This window comes from Lonchura striata, chromosome 9, assembly GCF_050655825.1.
Source record: "Lonchura striata isolate lonStrDom1 chromosome 9, ASM5065582v1, whole genome shotgun sequence".
Classification (NCBI taxonomy): Eukaryota; Metazoa; Chordata; class Aves; order Passeriformes; family Estrildidae; genus Lonchura; species Lonchura striata.
In genome coordinates, this window is record NC_140711.1 from 22353228 (window position 1) to 22372224 (window position 18997).

The 18997-nt window shown below is 50.6% G+C and overlaps 1 protein-coding gene across 2 annotated transcripts in view; it reads left to right on the plus strand.

Moving 5' to 3' along the window:
• The first annotated feature begins 10254 nt into the window (after positions 1–10254).
• DIS3L2 (DIS3 like 3'-5' exoribonuclease 2) overlaps positions 10255–18997 on the plus strand; it is a 179233-nt gene continuing 170490 nt past the window's right edge. The window contains exons 1-2 of one of the 2 annotated variants that reach the window (XM_085587227.1): positions 10255–10298; positions 12548–13310. In XM_085587227.1, the coding sequence (XP_085443353.1) occupies positions 12614–13310 (697 nt within the window). In that variant the 5' untranslated portion in view covers positions 10255–10298; positions 12548–12613. The remainder of the gene's footprint in view (positions 10299–12547; positions 13311–18997) is intronic. The other variant, XM_021544264.3, reaches the window with a different exon arrangement.

Sequence of the window (18997 nt, forward strand, 5' to 3'; positions counted from 1 at the left end):
TGCCCCACCGCCCCTCTGCTCCCCGCACTGCCCTGCTGACCTCCCGCGGCAGAACACGGGCCGGGCGGGGGGGGGTGGTCCCGGTGCGGGATTCATCCCAAAAAACAGGAATAAGCACCTTTTTTTTTTTTTTTTTTTTTTTTCTTCCCACATCCAGGATTAGATCAGACTGTGCCTCCCAGGTCTCTACTTGGCAGGAGCAGGGCCACTGCCTTCTGTGACAGGAATATGGGGGACACAAAGAGATGGAGGGTACAATGGTGCTTCTTGAGGGCACCTCAGTGGGTCTCTTGGCTCCGGGACTGACCTGCTCTCTCTGCTTCTGGGGGATCTTGATGGTGTTCCTGGCCCTGGAGATGGGGCTTTTCAAGCACCCTGGGGATGCAGGGTATAGTTAGTGTCACAGGGTCCCTTGTGGGGACAGGACCTCACTGGCTGACCCATGTCAGGGCTGTGCAGCCTGGCCTCCCTCTGACCTGCTCCCAGAGCTAGAGGTTACAGGAGAAAGGTGTGATCCTGGGATTAACCCCAGGAGTTCACAGGGCCTTTGAGGAGGCCCCTTGCTCTCAGCCTTCCCCTTTCCTGGCTGGCAGAGCAGGATTTGTGTCTCTGCTGCTGCTGGGGCTGGCACTGGGCAGCTCTGGAGCTCTGCTGGCTTTTTGCTGATGGAGCTGAGCACCATCTCCGGCCCCCTGTCCAGGGAAAATTCTCTTCTTGGCATGAGGGCAGAGGAAAGACACCCCTTTCTTTGCAGGAGCATCCACGGCTGAATTGCATTAAGCTGGATTTGTACCCCAAATCCCTTCCCTGAGACCAGGGAAACATTCTCTGCCCTTTCCCCTGTCCCTGGAGTCTGTTTCAGTCTGGTCCTTTCCTCCTGCTTTGTATCCTGGTCTTTCTTGGCTCTGCTGCTCCACAAATCTCTGGGAAGCTGCCCCTGCTGTGGGACCATGGCTCTTTGGGGGGCCGTAGTACCCCTGCTCAGGAGCAGGGAGATGTTTCCTCCTCCACAGCCCGGCTACTGGGCACGGGACACTTCAAACGAGATTGGCTCTTCAGCTCCATGTGAACGGGAGCTGGAAGGAGAAGGTCTCTGTGTTTTTTCCATTGCGCCTGCCAGGTGGAGACAACTTGGACTTTTTTGAGTGTGAAGCTGTGCTTGGGCATTTGTCTGCGTGCAGGCAGAGTGAAGTGATGGAGTCGGGATTAGAGCCGACCCCGGGTGCCAGAGAGCCGTGGGTGCAGGCAAGGAGCAGAGAGAGGCCCCTTCTCTCGGGGTTTAGTCCTTGTCCCACACGAAGTGGAGCTGGAATGTGGCAGCCAGCCTCACCAGGGTGCAAGGAATGGGGCGCTCTGCACCACTGCCCCCATCAGCAGGCTTCTGCAGGGAAAAGGGGAGCAGCAGCTGAGCCCTGGGTCTCCACAGGATGAGAGATGACATCTCTGCGGGGATCTCGGGGTGCCCGAGGCCACCAGCAGCTCAGCAACCCCCACAGAATCCTGCCATCACCGTTCTGCTTGCACTGGCTCCTGCCCTGGTGCTCTGGGCAGCCTGTCCCTTGGCTTCTCCCGGTGCACCCGGGACGGGGACAGAGACGAGGCAGATGGCTGCGGAGAAATGTCACAGTGTGGGCAGGAAGGGCCGCCTCGTTTGCCACCAGCCCCCTCGCAGGCTGCAGTTCACGGGGTCGGTGCCAGAGCTGCTCCAGCAGCCCCTCGCCCCGGAGGATTCGAGCATCGCCACAAACGCCACAAGGCGCTCAGGTCTCAGCCAGTGCCTGCCCGCAGGAGGCTCTTCCCGGCCCTCGGCTCTCTAGCGTGGTTTTCATTAGTGTGTTTTCTTTGTCACACTGTGCAGAGCCTCGGGTTTGGGGGGGGAGAGGAGGGGCTGTGTTTTATAAATCCAATTAGCCTTGTTATTCAAATTACTCTGCCGAAGTCAGAGCCGGGCGCACACAAAGACTTAACTCAAACCAGATCGGATCCGCTGGGATGGCAAAAGCTCAGAGCTGGAGCAGGAGTGTGTAGGAAGGGGTTAAGAATGTGAAACCCTTTTGCTTGGTGGGGTGGGGGCCTGAAAGCTTTTAACCCTTAAAGGGATGGACCTTCATTAGTGCGCAGCCCTGTGGGATGATCACCCAGGATGAGAATTCAGGGCATGCGTGGAAAATGAGAAGTGGAGACATAAGGCTGGGCTCACAGGGGTCTTCCCCAGGCACTGGAGAGCAAAGAGGATCCTAAACAGCTGCACGAGGAGGGATGGAGACCTGTGGGGTGGGCTGGAGAGGGTGACACCCCTCCCCATTTCACCCAGGGGCGCAAAAAGAGCCAAGAGGAGAGAGGGGCACCAGGGCTGGCCTGTCCCTGAGAAATACCAGCGTCGAACCTGAATTATGGGGAATGGGCTGCTGTGGAGATGCTGCTGAATCTTAGCAAAGTGGGATGAGCCCTGAGTATGGGGACTTCTGGTATGTAGGGAATAGGGAAGGGAGCAGAGACTGTGTTGTATGTGTGAGAGGGCACCCATGTCCCCTGTCTGAGGATGGAGAGGGATTCATCAAAATGTGACCAGTGCCAGCATGATTTGGAGAGTGGGAGGAGATGGGTCATGGGGATCTGTGTGACAGCAGCATGGAGTGTTCTGGCCCCATCACAAGGAAGGGGTGAGTGATGCCAGCACTGAGGATGCATCCAGCTGGGCAGCAGTGGGGCCCTGGCTCTCCTGGCTGAAATTAGGAGCCAGGTTCCAGGCACCTTCTAGAGGATGATGTCAAGAAGGTTCACAGGATAGAAATGTGGACTCAAGTCGGAAGTAAGCTGCTACTGTAGCAGTGAACAGCCAGTGATTCATCTCCTTTCTCTTCAACTCAGTTATCCTTAGGGAACATGTTTCTTATTGATTTGGGAAATCACTGGCCAGATTTATGTCTCTTCTGCTACCTTCTGCCAGGAGAGCATTTCCTGACCAAGAGATGGATAACCCTAGGGTGAGGATTTTCAGCTGATGCCATGTGAAAGCCAATCATCCCTTTGCAAAAAGAGACATCAGAAGGCAGAGTGCATGTGATGGTGATGCAGAGGGGCTGATGCTTTCCCACAACCAGTGGCCAACCCAAGTTGTTTTTGGTTAAGAACCATCCCAGATGGTGGGACAGAGAAGGTACAAAGATGGAGCAGCTGTTAAGATAAGGGAGCTACTTGACCCCCAGCACAGCCACCAACTACCAGTCCTCAGGAATATGATGTGTTCAACAAGAGAATGTCACCAAGAGTTTGATGTGCTGAAATAAGAGTTTTTAACAGTTGGTTTTCTTCTTTTTACAGATTTTAGAGTACCTCTCTAGGGGTCTGATGATAGCCAACTCAGTGAGAAGCAGTTTGAAGAGAGATTTCAATTTTGATTATTGGGATGGATGAGCAGCCTCTGGTGCATGCAGGGGACTATCTGGTCCCACCTCTGTGATGATGTTCCTCCTGAGGATGCTTTAAAGAAAGGTTTTCTGGGGAATAACTCTGTAGCCCCTGAGGCAAGAACACTGCCCAGCAGCTCAGACCTGGCCATTACAAGTCCACAGCCCCAGTAGCCACCAGGTGGTCACAGGGATGGGGGAGCTCCATACACTGGGGTGTGATGCTCCTGGGGTGCTCTCTGAACCCCTGATGGAGATTTTGGCCTGTTTGAACATTCCTGGTGTTTGTTTTGGATGCTGCTGCTGTTGAATGAGACATTGCAGGAAACACTACAGGATTTTGCACTTTCCCCTGTCTCCTTTGGGTCGGGAAGAGGGCTCTGCCTGAGGATACAGGCATGGCCAATACCCCCTCTCCTCAAACTGGGATGGTGATGGGGAGACAGCCAACAGAGCTGCCCTGATGGGGCAGGCAAGAATGGGGCTGCATGTGCTGCAAAAGCCTTAAGTTTAAAGACCAAGACGGTTTCTCTGTCCCCTCCCAAAACCTCCCAGAGTGGCAAAGCTGAGGAGAAGAGGACAAGCCCCAAACAGAGACTCACAGGTCTTTGCTAGTGAAGTGCTGATATTCTGACAGGCACAGTGTGTTTTTCCCCCAGGGCTTTGCCTTTTGGGATCTGCCATTTTTTCCTGGGCTTCCTAGGATACTACAGTCTTCTCCTGACATTCTGGATATTTTTTCCAAGGCTACAAGGGGATATCTGTGCTCTGGAGCTCGGATGCCTCACTGCTCTGGTGGGAGCAGGAACACAATGTCTCAGGGTTTTGTTGAATGTCAATAAAATGAAGCAATTCTAACGCACGGGTGACTCCACACCACGAGCCTCCCTCTGCATCAGTCCTCAGAGGATATGAATTGCACTGCTTCCAGCTCCTGGCAGCCTCAGGTCTGCAGCTGATGTAGGGACAGGTTGTTGGGATTTTCCAAGCTAAATGCCACAGTCATCTTTGTTCTCTTTTTTTCAGATGTCTTCCCCATAAAATGGGGGTCTGGCAGTGTTTCACCCACAGCTTTGGGGTCCCAACATCATCCCAGGCTTGTTGATTTTGGCACTGAGCATCCCTTTGGGAATAGGAACTGCCCAAAGGTGTGATGGCCCAGAAAGGCAAAAGGATGAGCTATTAATATCACATTCATCCCTGCAGGGAGCCATGCCATGTGCAGATCCTGAGAAGAGATCCAACAGGCTTTTGGGGACCCCCAGCCTGTATCCAGGGAATCTCCATCACAGCGGTGGAGCCAGATGCCACCAGTGCCTCGGGGGATGGATGTCTGTGCCCTCCTGTGCTCGTGCACAACCAGGCCAGGTGAGCAGGTCCTCACTAGCCCCACGGCTCTGTCAGCAGCATGTCCTGGCTTGGCAGGAGCCTCTTCCACCTGGTTTGGCTGTGCAAACCCCTGTCACCCTCGAAAAAGCCATCAGCAGCAGCTCCCTTGCAGCCCCCCTGCCAGATACAAACACCCTCCAGCTCCTCTGAACTGGCTTCCTGGGAACCCACTGCAGGTGGTGGGAAGTCCCTTCGGCATCAGTTCTTCAGGAAAAAACTTCTGGGCTTCCTGAGTGTCACCTGGGAGCCCCTGGATGTGGGAAACCCCAGGAGAGTGTTGGGAGGCAGAAAGCCAAATGCGTTGGTCTTGGCAGTGCTGGTGGTCAAGCCTTTGACCTCCTAAATGAAAATGATCCCAGAGTGATCCCACTAAAGCCAAGTTTGGGCTTTTTGCCTCTTTTTATTCTTTTTAGGAGGGAATTTGTGCGGGTGCCAGCTGAGGAGCACTGAATGACCCTGGCTGGGGCTGACATTGGAAGAGGAAGATTTCAGCACCACGAATGGTGGTGGGGCAGCTGTGTGGGACGATAAGGGTCTGGCTGGGTTTTGGCCATGCCCGGGAACAGCTGAGGTGGCTGCTCCTGTGGCTGGGAGCGCTGCTGGCTGCAGGGGGTCACGGTGGCCCCGCTGCCACCCCACAGCAGCCACTGTGGACGTGCAGGGCTCCACAGCCCTAACCTTTAGCAACCAGACAGAATAACAATGCCGGCCTGCTGGGGCATAATGGCCGGTGTTTGCTTGAGATACAAAGGCACCGAGCTTTCACATGAGCTAATGCTGATAAGTTAGTCTCTCACGCAGTGCCCCGCCTGCCCTGCCTGCCCGCCCTGAGCTGCTGGGACGTGCCCACCGACCCTTCAGCCCGAGGTCCCCGCTGCAGCATCGCCCCCGTCCCCACTCATCACCCATCTCCACAATGGTCCTATGGGGGCTGTTTCAATCTCATCCTGCTATGGGGAGTGGGAGATGCAGGGGGAAGATCAGGGCTTGTGGTGTGAGTCGCTGCCCCTGGGACTGCATAGCAGTGTGGTTCCTGCCAGAAAGTTCTTGCCTTTCTGGAAAGTATCTTTTCCACCTCCCTGGGAGCATCAGAAGGGGTTTGAACCCACTGCACATTCCTTGCCCCATGTGCCCTGACCCACTCTGTCCCTCAGCCCTGCTGCCCACAAGCTCAGTGCAGGACAGCTTCTTTCCCAAGTTTCCTGCTGTGATCTGTGGAGCTTTGGTGTCATCCATAGCCAGTCTGAGCACCTTTGGGAGGCTCAGTCCTGCCACTGGAAGGCCTTCCACACTGAAAACTGAGGGATATATTATAAAAGAGATTTGCCCATTACAACAAGCAGAACTACTGAGAAAGAGACTTAAAGGTATCCAAAAGACAAATCCAGGTGACCTCAATTTAATCAGTTGCAAGGCACTAACCCTGCTCCTACCCTGGCTTCTCACCTCCTTCCTCCACTGCCTCCTTCACCTGCTTCTTGTCTGCCTGTCCCCCTTTGCTGGGGTCTAGTTCTCTCCTCCTTCACTGGACAAACAAAGCCAAGCCAGACCTTGCCCCCTGCCTGGGGTGAGTTGCAGATGTTCCTCCAGGCAATGAAGGTGATGGGAATCCATCAGTCCTGATCTTGGGTGGCATGTTTCCCAACCAGAGGTATGGAGGGCTCAGGAGAAGACTGGAGAAGCTGAAGGACAGGTGGGGCAAGACCACATGTGTTGTGACACAGCAGATGGTATCTACTGTGGAGAGAGATGGTTTTTATCTTATTTATGGTAATAAATCTGTCACGCTCCCCTTTATCCTCCCTGAACATGGCTTATGTCCTCCGGCCAAGTGCCCAGATGACTCCCAGTGCCTGAGAGATGTCAATAGGATACAGACTCAGCTTTAATGCTGGGTGCTGCTGCTGCAATCAAGACATTTCCAAGGGTGCTCAGAGGTTCCAGAGCAAACTCGCAGCCCCGCTTTGCCTTTGAGCACATGCATGTGCCACGTGGGTCTCTCCTGCAGACAACAGCAGGGAGACAGAGGCAGAGCACCCTGCTGCCCTCCATCCCTCTGCCATGTCCTGCAACCTGCAATACTGTGAGAGGTGACATTTGGGTTTGCAGGGTGGCATTTCCACGTGCAGCGTCAGCTCACGCCGGGTGGGCTGCAGGAAGTGCATGGAAGTGTCAGAGGAGCTGCTGTGCTCCCATCCAGGGTTCCCCTTGTTGAGTCATCTCGGGGTGGCTCCAGCCCCTTGGCCAGTCACTCCTGATTAACGCTGATGTAAACGAGAGCCGGGCGGGCCCCCACTGCTCACTGAAACCACGGCTCAGGAGCCAAAGCCTTCGTAAGCGGGGAGCTCCCGGCCAAGGAGCCATGCGCTGCTCTCACCTCGGCCGAGGTGCCGCAACAAGTTCCAGCCTCCAAGTCGGGAAGCAGCTACCAGTTACTGCCTGGGGGAAGATGGTGAGATAATCCGTGCTGTGGGAAAGCAAGCCAGGGCACCGGGCTGGGCTTGCTGCTACAGGACCCCAGGAAATGAGAGTGCAGGGGAAAAATCTGCTCAGGGACCTTTCCCTTTTGGAAAGCCCATGAGATGCCACGGAGGGTCAGGGAAGCAGCAGTGAGGCAATGGTTCCCTTCTGTTCAGCAGCCACGAGGATGGTGTGGATGGAAGATGGAGCCAAAGGTGAGACTGAAGAAATCCAGACCTTCCCTGTTTGAGATCCTGCATGAGGCAGCAGCTTGCTGTGATGTTTGCATGTGACCTCTTCCAAAGGGTGTGAAGGATGGACATGCAGCTGGTTCCAGCCACTCAGAATATTCCGTGTGCCCACAGACACTGGGAGTGAGACACAGATTTCAGCTGTAACTCTCATTTGTCTGGGTCTGTAATGGGGTAGAGCAAAAGAGGGCACAAACACAGGCCCTGTCCCATGAAGCAGACAAGATTCCCTGGCTGCTACCAGGACAGCAGGGTTGAGAAGTGCTCTGCTGACATGCTGGAACTATGGCCCCTTGTGCAGCAGGGCCCAGCTGCTGGAGGCAGGAGGTGAGGATGACAGAGGCATCCAGCTGCGGAGCTGTATCCTTCTCACCACACCTGACAGCCCTGCAAGCCTCAGGCCCCAGTGCTGGCAGTGGCACCACCAAACACCTAATCCTCCCCACTTCCTCTCCCATCTGTGGAATGACCAGGGCATGCTGAAGCTACAGCTGCTGGTGGCACCACCTGTTGCAGGGGGCAGCTTGGCCAAACTCCCAGCTCGGCTTCATCCCCACTGGAATGAAGAAGAGCAGAGACACAGAGTGACTCAGCAACATGGAGAGGAGTTGCTGCTCCCACCTGGCTGGAACAGGGAGGGGGACAGTGGGGCTGGGGGCCCTGGGCCCCCCACCCCATCCTTGTTCTCCTCCATGCAGCAAGGGCAGCCTGAATGGATGGCGTGGGTCAGCCCTGAAGAGCTGGGGCTGTGCCACCAGCCTGCCTTCACAGAGCACCCACCTCCACAGTGCCAACCACCTTGCTTTATCAGCAGCCAGGAGAGCAGGAGGAAGAAGGGGAGCACACATCCTCTCTCTGACAGGGTGATTCCAAGTGGCCACACTACTCATGGGGCCAGTTCCAGCAGAAATGGTCTCCTGCTCTGTCTTTGGGTCCTGTGGGAGCAGCTGCAGTGTGACTGGTGGCTCTGTTCAAACAGAGGATGCTCTGCTCACTTTCCTATTGGCTAGTGTGGGGCAACTTGCTGCCTCTCAGCCATGCCAGAGCAGAGCTGAGTCCTCACTCTCCTCCTTGAGGTGGCCAGAGCTGCCGGGGTGGGGCAGTTGATGAGCTGGCCTCAGTGCCAGATCGTGGGCAGAGGCTGCTGGCTCTGCATGGCTCATGCAAACAAGAGACTGCTTTTGCTGGTGGCATCCTGGCACTGGGGCGGATGTGAGTGTCCTTGTGCAGGCAGGTCTGTGCTTGCTGCCCTTGGTCTGTGGCAAAAGCCTGGTGCTTTCCCAGGGCAGCTCCCTTGACCCACCCGAGGGTTAGAGCTGGAGTGGTCTGGGCTTGCCACGGCCTCGTGGAAGCTCAGCAGTGCTGGCTGTGGGAATGGCTGAGGGGCCAGGTGGTATTTGGGAGCCACAGGTGATGCTGCACCCTGAGCAGATGTGGCCTCATGAGCTTTAGAGGTGGCTGACACCAGGCAATATGCTCACTGATCTGCAGCATGCAGGATGAAGAATAAGGACCATGGGGCTGGTGTCTTCCCCATCCTAAGTGAAGGGGCATCATGGATACCTGCTCAGGTGCTCCTGCCACAATGAAGACAAAACAGAGCCTTTCCCCATAAGAACCCCGCTTGGAGACACCAATTAAGGTCCCCTTGGATCCTTCCTCCATCTGCTGAGGGCATTCTCCAGGCAGACAGCTCAAATGGGATTGACTAGGGAGGACAGTTTATTGCTCTCCAGATTTTCTTCTGGTTGAAATTCTTCGGCAGCACAGCCTGAGTTTGCAGGTAACACCAGGGTGACCAAACTACATATTCCTAGTCAGCCAGAGCCTGGGTCTGACTCTGCTGTAAAGCCTTGTGAGAGGTCTGTGGTCACAGAAAGAGGAGGCAATAAAAGTGCCAGGTCTTGACTCTGGTCTCATGCTTTAATGACACCCTCTGATCCACAGGCTCCGACTTATCCTGGAGGAGGTCAGGCACTGCTGCTCAGCACCTTGGGTGCTGTCGTGTGGGTGAGCAGGGGATCAGCAGGTCCTGCTGCCCAACTTCCAGTGCCAGGGGAGCAGGAAGAGCTCGGGGAACAGGATCCCAAAGAGCTCGGGGAACAGGATCCCAAAGAGCTCGGGGAACAGGATCCCAAAGAGCTCAGGGAACAGGATCCCGGAGCTTGCTCCTCTCTGCAGCGCAGATGAGGCCATGTAGGCACTGAAGGAGGTTCCCCATGGGGCTTTTGGAGGTACAGGTGCTTGCAAAGCTGTGAGTTTCCTCGGGAACAACACCAGACTTAGTTCTTTACCATATTAGATAGCTAACCTGTGTTTTTTTTCACTCATCTGGCTACAAATTTGGGTGAAGCTGGAGCGGTGGCCTTAGGCTGGAGCAACCCACCCCAGGAGGCTGGGCTGGCCCCGGATGGGAGCAGGAGGCTGCCGAAATCCCCGGGGACGCCGGTGGCTGCGAACCCGGCAGGCTGGGCACGGTCCGGCTGGGGCGGCAGCACCTCCTGCCTCCCAGTCCCCGCGCCGGGCTCCCAGGCTGTGCCTGCCGAGAGGAGCCAAGGCTGCTCCCCCTGGGGAGGCTCTCCTTTCTCCTTTCCCCTTTCCCCCGGCCCTGTCTCCGTGCCGGGAGCGGCGCTGGCGCACCCCAGCCCCGCCGGGGATCCCGCCCGCCTGAGGAGCGAGCGCTTCGCGCTGAGCCCTTCTGGGCCCCGCCGCGGCCCGTAGGCGCCGCTGCCCCGGAAGCGGACGGGGCGCTGGGACATTCAAACGGAGCGGAGCGGCCTCGGCGGCGGTGAGCGGGGCGGGGGTCGGGACCGGGCAGGGCAGGGGGGACTGCGGAGCCCGGCGGCTCTCGGCCCCGGCCGGCCCGGCGGCAGTGCCGCCGCAGCCGGGCCCCGCCGGTCGCTGTCCCGTCCGGCGCTGCCGGCCCGGAGCGGCGGCGGGCCGGGGGCTGCTGCTGGTGCCGAGCGTGCGGGGGTCCTGTGCTGCTGGAGCGTCGGCTGGGGAGTGGGACACCCCGGGGGCGTGTGATGGAGGCGGTGGTGATGCCCAGGACCAGCCGGGTGACCGTATCGGGGGCGGCTTTCGTCCTGGGCCGGCTCAGCCGGTGTCCTCCCTCTGCGCGTCCCTCGTGGCATTTCACTCGTCCTCATCGCCGTGCCCGAGGAGGCAGGGCGGATATACCTGTGCCCACCTCTGCCTTCCCGCCGCTATCTTGGGGATATTTCAATTCCTGGTTGCCCGCAGAAGACTGATAATGAAACTGCAATGCACGGGGGCTTGTATCTTTTTCAGTGCTGCAGTTACTGACTGATAGCGTGGTTAAAGTAGTAGAAAATACAGGGAAGGCAAGCTGTGAATGTTTGTTCTTTACTGGTAAATAAGAATGACAAATTCCGGTTTCCTGGAACCAAACCATTATTTGGAGAGTAGTCTCACAGGCTTTTATAAATGTTATCTGTTTCTGTTGCATTGGCAACAGAAGAAGGTGACGTTAAAGCTCGTGTAGGCCTACCCGTGTGTGTTTTGTAATAGCTCGGTAGCAGGTCAGTCTATTAGAAGAGTTTAGCTATTGGCCAGCACCAATGGAAAATGTTAGGAACAAGAATCGCAAACCACATAAAGAATTTTTCCTGTTTGTTCAGGGATTTTTAATTTTTGCGTTGCATTGTGAAGCCTGCTCACATCCGTGCCCAATTACTGAAATAAATCCCGGTTTCTCCAAAAGGGCTGGAGCAGGCACACTGAGGAGGAGCTGGCTCTGCAGCCCTCGGTCCCTGCTGGGTAATGCCCCATTCCCAGGCAGGGTGGGCACGGAGGAGACTGCCTGGGTGTTTATCCTCTGTGCAACAACAGTGAAAGGGGGAAGAGGGCTGAGTAAGGGCAAAGAAAAATTCCAAGCTTAGTGGGAATAGGGAAGTGAATATAGATTTCACTTTTGCTGATCTCTGTAGTCTGTCCTACCAACATCCCTCTGCTTAGAGAAGGGAAGGGATAAGTATAACAGGCAGTATCCTATATTTAAACTTAGAGTCCAGAGCCCCATGGTTCTGGGATAGTAGAGATGACAGTGAGCTCTGAAATTCTTCATGTACCAGCTGGGGTGAAATTCAGCCATTCAGCTTTAACCTTGTCCTGAAGTGAAAAAGAGGCATGTTTATGAAAACACACAGAAGCCAGCAGTTGCACTGGGCTCCAGTATCAAGAAATTCTTATATTTTTCTTTGATTTTACATACAGCAAAAATCATTGCTATGTCCTGTCTATACCTGTAATTTACCTCAAAATAGCTGAGTGTAATTTAGTAGATTGTTTTGCTCCAAAATCTTAAAAGTTAAAGCACCTGAAAAAGGATTGAAAGATGCTTGATCTGCTTAAGTTTCATAGTCATGCAGCAAAGGTGGAGATGTGACACCATCTACAGAAACTGGTGCTGGATGGAGCTGCAGGCAGTGTGTCTCAGCCAGTAAGAATTAGGAACTCTTGCAAGATAATTATTATTTTACTTCTGTTGCACTGGAGGGAGTTCATGGCTAAAAAGAGAAGCTGAAATGGGTAGTCTTGGTGTTTGAAGGAACTGTCCTGGACAATGGAGAAGTGTCAGTCACTGTGGTAGGAAGGTGACAGGCAGTGTTTGCTTTTGGCAGCAACAGGGAAGAGCTTTAGTAAGGATGCAGTCATTTTTGAGGACTCTAGGCTGGACCTGACAAGATTTTGCTTCTGATAAACACAAAACTGATGCTTCTGGTCAGTCTGTCAGTTGCTGCTTTAATTTTCCTGGCTTTTTCAAAGGCAAGGAAGAGCAGATTAAAGGATCCTGTGTATTTGGGGTGGGACAAAATCCCCAAATGTGGTGTGTGGGCAGTTGCAGGTTATTGGCTGTGGTCACTCTTAGATTATGGACGGGGATTTGGTGCAGGGCAGATGTTGAGTACATTGTGAAACCCCTTCCCCACACTGGAGTGATTTACAAACCTTTTCTGCGAAAATTTTATACTTCTATGTCACTTGCTGTAATCAATTCTTTGATACTGTTTTCAGGAAAATAAACCTTTTTTCCTCTGTATCCATTTGTAACTCTCAGAAGTTTGGGCCTTTCACTGCACTATGGATCAGCTGGGGCATGTGAGAAGTGCAGCTTCTGCCCAAGGTGCCAAGGAGGGACTGAGCAAGGCAGCTGCCTCCCAGAAGAATGCCTACACCAGACTCGTGCAGAAGCACCACAGCGGCCGCTTCCAGTCCTACCTGAACCACATTGCACAGAAGATGCAGCTGGAAGAAGGTTTCTCCAATGACCCCAGCTTGGATCTGGACCTGCCTCTGAGGAGAGGCCTGGTGAAGGATAATCCAGTCAGAAATGGGATAAACATGCACAGCTATTCACCAGTCAGAACATCTCACCTGGAACAGCCCCTGCCTGGGTTTGAGAACGATAAACCCCAAAGTGCTCTGAACAGATATTCTCTTAAAAAAAATGCCATTGCTAGTCCAGAGGGAGACTTGGAGTTGGAGGAAGACTATTATGTATATCAGTGTGGAGCTGCATCTGGCCTGTTAAATGTGAGTGACAGCCTTGGTGGGAGAGCATCAAACAGCCTGAGACACCGAGGGGCTCTGCAGAAATCTTCTGGTTCTGATGAGAGGGAGGAGGAGGACACATGGAGGAAGAAACATAAGAAACGAGGCAGATATCCTGCCAACATTGATACAGCAGCTGGACACTTGTTGACTGAACAGTTTGGTGAGGATGTGCTGGCAATGAATGCCAGAAAAAACAGTCACTTGTCTCCAGGTCAAGCCCAAGGTGAGTTCACTCTGATGAATTGTTTGGTCCATTTGCTACAATTACTGTGGAATTGAATGCAATGTGTTAGTCATGAATGAGTTAACAGGAGCCAGTCCTGCTCTGTCCAAGTTAGTCAGCCCTTGGTTACCTGTGGGTGGCTTTGTCCTGGTTTACAAGTAAGCCGTGTGGCATGTGCAAATGCCTTCATGTGGAGCCAACTCAGTGCTGGCAGGACCTAATTCCCTGGCCTAAACTCTGTGACTGTGGCTGTGCTGCTTCCAGGATCAGCTCAGGTCTAGAAGAGCCCAATTTCTGTGGTGTAGAGTCCAAACTAATAAGACCTGTGGATCTGAGCTGACTCAGGGCTCAGTCATGCTCTTCTTTGCATTGCTTCTCTGAGTCTGGAGTGCTGGTTTGCTTTTGGTCCAGGTAAATCCAATACTCAGGGGCTGTCTGTGTAATAGCCAATTCCTGATAGAGAGTGTTGACTCCAGGAAATTTTGCTGTTAGTAACAAAGAGACCACATTTTGCAGTACTAAAGTGAATGTGCCTCTTAAATGTGATGTTCAAGGCAAAAAGCCTACTTAGGGACATAAGTAAATTTTTTACTAAAAGAACTCCAGAATACAGCATGAACAAGGAACCAAAACCAGACACTTTAAATTTAATTTTTCAGTGTAATGGCTTAAAACTGTCTCTAAATGTTATTTATGCTGAAATACTTCAATAGCATGATCTTATGCACTACTACTGAAGGAACTCATAATTATCACCATGTTAAATTCTCTGTAACAAGTACAAAAGAGGTGGATTTCTCAGCTGGGTAAGATCAGCCTGAGGCCTATCACAACTCTTAAATTGAAAATTAAATAACTGTTTAGCTAAATCAGCCTTAAAAACTAAGCCCTAAGACTCAAGAAGGGCAAGTAATATGCTTTTTTCTGGGTTATTTTTGAGATTGTGGCGATACATAATGTGCTAAAGTTGGTAAACTTCCATGGGTGCTTGCATGACTGATCACAGCTAGACATTTAATGCAGATTATGGTAAAATTTGTTGATGAGCTTGGTTTTTAGGAGGACTTTTTTTTACCTGGTTCATTGTAACATTTTTGTTGTGCTAGCCTGTCATAATAGACTTCACTTCCTTCAGCTTTTGAAGCATGGGAAGAGCAGATGACAGATGAAGAATCTCAAAGGCATAGAGTTTAAATCCAGGAAATTTACAGGTGCCTACATAGATAAAATAAAAATAGCCTGGCTTTCAAAAGCAAACATCCCCAGTGGCCTCTTGCTCTGGTTAGAAGTGGGGTTGCACAACCCCTTTAAAAACTGGTTGTTTGTTTAGTGTAAACACTTAAAGCAGAAAATGTTGACCCTTGTGTTTGACTTCCCAGGTGGAAAACTCACACTGTTGGAAAGATTATTGGAAAGTTATTTGCTCAGCGGTGACACCTTTCCTCTTCTTCCCCCTGCATGCCTCCCTGGCCACCCTCCTGTGTAGCTGCACTGGTTGCCCTCCAGAAAGCTTGCAGGGATGTGAAAACAGTTTCTTGGGGAGGAAAGAAGTAGGAAAAAATAAATATGTCACTTGTTTCCGAGAAATGTCTTTTCTGCTGTTCTCTCTGAGTGTATTTTAGGACTCGTGTTTAAGTGAAGTGAAGATTTTGCAGTAGGCAAGTGCTTATGTATAAGAACTCACACATCACAGTATCAGATTAATATTTTCTCACTTCAAAGCTTGTATTTCTCTCTTGATGCTGAAATAAGTCATATTATTTTGCATATGCAGGTGTCTGGTTTGATCAGTTTAAATCAAGGCTTGTGAAGCTGTGATGGCAAGAATTGCTTCTGCCATAAGAGCGAGGCGTATCATCTTTTCAGGAGTGACAGTTCCTCACAAATTAGCTCTCTTCAGACTGTTGTAGGCTTTCCAAAAGGCTCTTTGAGCTAATCTCAAAGGCAAGCATCTCTCTTTATACCATTTCATTTCATTGTCCTCTTCTTAACAGCTCTTCAGCTCAGACTTAGCCATGGTTTGCAATGACCCTAAAACTGACAGAACTAATAGTGAAGGCAGATATAGTGATCAGTGAAAACCCTTTGAGTGCCTTGGGGCAGGCTGTAGGCAGCAAGGGACTGGTCCCTGTTAATGTCCTTTCAGTGGCAGAGTGATTGCTCTGGCCTTAGAGGAAAGCAGAGGGGTTTATGGACCCCTAAGCAGGTATCTCTGAGCCGTGGACTCAGTTCTGCTGATGTTCCTATCTGGAGTTCCATATAGAAACTGCTTTTTTTAACTATTGGAGGCTTTGAGTTGAGAGAGCTGAGTGTGAAGAGAACTTCGTTGTCCCTTGTGTGAAACATGACATAGTCATGAGACTGCAGGTTGGGCTCCCTCTATGGCATCAGCACTCTTGGATTTGGGAAAGCAAAGCTGCAGAAAGAGGAATCCCACAGTTGCTCCCTTCTGTGCAGTTTTAACCTTTGCAAAGAGAATCACTGTAACACCTCCTGCTCTCAGGTTTCTTCCCAAACAAATCCCAGTAAACCAGAAAATCCTAAAATGTCACTTTAAATTGTGGTGCTTAGAGTTTTTGATCTAATACAATTTTCCTCCTGGCATTTTCCCTTAAATCTCCAATGCACTAGATTCTTTGGGTGCTAAAATTTGGTTTAAACTTCCTTAACAGAAAATTATCAAGTCCCTTGGGTTGTTTTCTGGCTTTGATCAAAGGCTTTTAGGGTTTTCTATTTCAATCCATAGTTAGAAAACAAAATCTTCTTTCAGACTGACTGAAATTGTCATAAAAGGGCTTAAAACTTTTTCTTGAGGACAGCAGTTCTGACTCTTTCTGCAGCATCTGTCTGTCACATGCTAGGAGTTGAGATTTGCATGGCTGCTATGTGGAACTTCAATATTTGTGATGCTTTGCTTTGTCAATAAGTAGTTTAGAAGAAGTGCTGTGTTTTATTTGGAGCAGCAAGATTTCAGTTGCATTTTGAGGACATGCACTTGCTAGCCTGTTTTTTGAGGGAGAATTGCTCTTTGATAGTACATTCCCAGGTCTGGTGGAAAGCCTAGAAATCAGACATCTTCATGAAAGGACTGTCCTCCAAACGTGGGATACCATCTCCCAGCCATGCTTGATTTCAGAGGATCTTGGTGGCTGGAGTACCTGGGAATGAGGTGGCTTTGTGGATGTTGAAACTTGGGAGGAGCAGGATGCTGGTCAAGGCTGATTGCTCTGAAATAGGTTCAGATTTTGCAGGGCTGAATATACTGTCTCAGTGTGTATCTGCAGACAGCTTCCTTGGGGAGAACACTGTTAGCTTCCCTAGGTATCCTCCTGAGGCTCCTCTCACTAAAAAGTTCTTATGTTTATGATGTTATGAAGGTATTTTGCCCATCTTGACCCATGTTAGGGTCAACATGCCCCCTTAGTAGAAGCAGACAATTCCTGGGTAACAACATGGCAGATCTGAAACAGCAGAAGATATCCACAGCCCTTTCTGATTTATCATCTGTCTGACACTTGGCATTTATTTGCCCAGCCTGTGGTACTTAACCAACTTGGGCAGCTTCCATGGAGGAGTGGTGCTGGCAAGTAGGCTGGTGTTTAGCATTAGAGCTTTAAAAACAATTGTTGCTGTTGGATGGTGGTGTTGTGCTTGTGGCTGCAATCCTGACATTTAAAAGGTTCAGGATGGGCAAAGGAAATATCCTGGATTGGTTTTCCTGTGTGTTTGATGGGCACAGCTGCTCAAGAAATATCAGCCTTAATAAGATGGCGAAATCTCAGGTATTTTGTCTTCTCATGGTACTTCAGTATAATTGTGTGTTTGCCTTTGTTTCTCTGGGGGGACGTTGGAGCAAGAACCACAGCTTCTGCTTCTACTTTCTCTAAGGCTAATTTTGGATAATGATACTTTTTAGTGGCTGAGTCTTCTAATTCTTGTGTGGTGGAATTCGGTTCTCAAGAATGCTGTTATCTCCCTATCTGGCACCAGTAAGCATGAGCCAGCAATCTACTAAAGGCTATGGAATCAGCTCAGTAAATGGAGAATGCTGGTTGCTGTGGAAATCTTTAAAATGTAACTAATCTTGCCAGGTTCAATGTAATGTTCCTTAGATGACGTTAATCATAGAAATAAGATATGGGAGAGAAGGGAAAACTGGATTTACTGTATGGCCCCATCTGAGAAATGAAAAATATGAAAAATAAATGAAGAATAGAATGCTCCTTTCTCTAATGGTTTATCAACGTCATCACAAACATAAATTTCTCTTGTTTTTGATAGAAAAAATGTTGCATTCCTGAATCTTGTGCAACCAGTGTTTTTGGCAAACATCAGCTATAGGATGTGAGTTAATATCTGATGTATCCTCTCTTGGGGAGATGAGATCTTGCCCTTGCAGGGACTGTAGTTTTTATATGTGCTTTAATAACTGTCTTCTGTGCCCTTTACTAGAGCCCTATGCACACCATGCTGCAGCAGGAGCCTTGCATTTGGCAGCAAAGCTCTCACTTCTGTGAATGAAGAAGCTTCCTTCACCTACTAGTGCTTAGGTGAAAAGGCTCCTCAGTGGAAATACTTGTTGCTGTTAATCTGCTGGTTTTTTGAACTATTTTTTTTCTTCTCACTAGCCCCCATTATGTAGTGCAGGTAACTATGCCTGTCAGTGTGGTGTTGGTCCTAGGAAAATGGTAGGCTCATAGAAAAATTGAATTGATTTTTAATTAATTTTAAATCTTTTCGTTCATGTGACTTGTCATCAGTTTATTTAACAAATATTCTGTTGAGCTCTTCAGTGTCAGTTTCTTATGAGATCAGGGTTTTGATGCCAAAGGTGTGAATATAGATGTTAGTGTGTGAACTTATTTAAATCATAGTGCAAGTGCAATGATTTAAAACCTGTTTAACCAAACTAATCAAATGCAGCAATACATTTAGAGTTGTTACCAACAGGTGTGTCTGGTTCTTGCAGTGTCATGTCCTGACCCCGTGCTGTTTAATATGTCTGTCAGTCATCAGGAAGAAAATATATAAGTAGGATTGAAAAGGGTTTTTGTGATGACTTATGGAGTATTGAATAATGGGGGTAGTTACTGCAGCCATCTGGATCACTTGGTGGACTGGGAGCAGGCAAAACAAAATCCATTTATTGGATTGCCGGCATAGAGCCATGATAGCAGTGTGAGGAACCCAGTGTGGGAAGCAACAGCTTGGAAAAAAGTTTTTAGCTCTTGATGGATTAATCAGCTGAACATCCTCCTCCTGTGAAATGTGGCCAAAAGGGTAATGTATGAGCATGGGAATTGGAAGATGGAGCATGGACTCTGTGTGTCTTTGGCACGGCAGCAGCAGCTTCTGGAGTGTTGTCTCCTGTGGTGATGCCCTCAGTTTGAGGCGGATGGTGATGAATTGATGAATACTCAGAGACAGCCATAGGGAAGATGGAAATGCTGGGATTGTGAATGATTGGAGGAACCCTGCTTTAGCTGTCACAGAGATGCTTGGGGGAGGGGAGTTTTCAGTAAATTGCCTACATGGGGAACAGATGTTCAATAATAGGCTACTCAGTTGAGCAGATTATGATATAATGCATTTGAGGCTAAACAAATCCAGGCTTGAAATACAGCACAATTTAGCAGTGAGGGTGAATGACCATTGGAACAGTTTTACCAAGGCTTGTCATACATGGG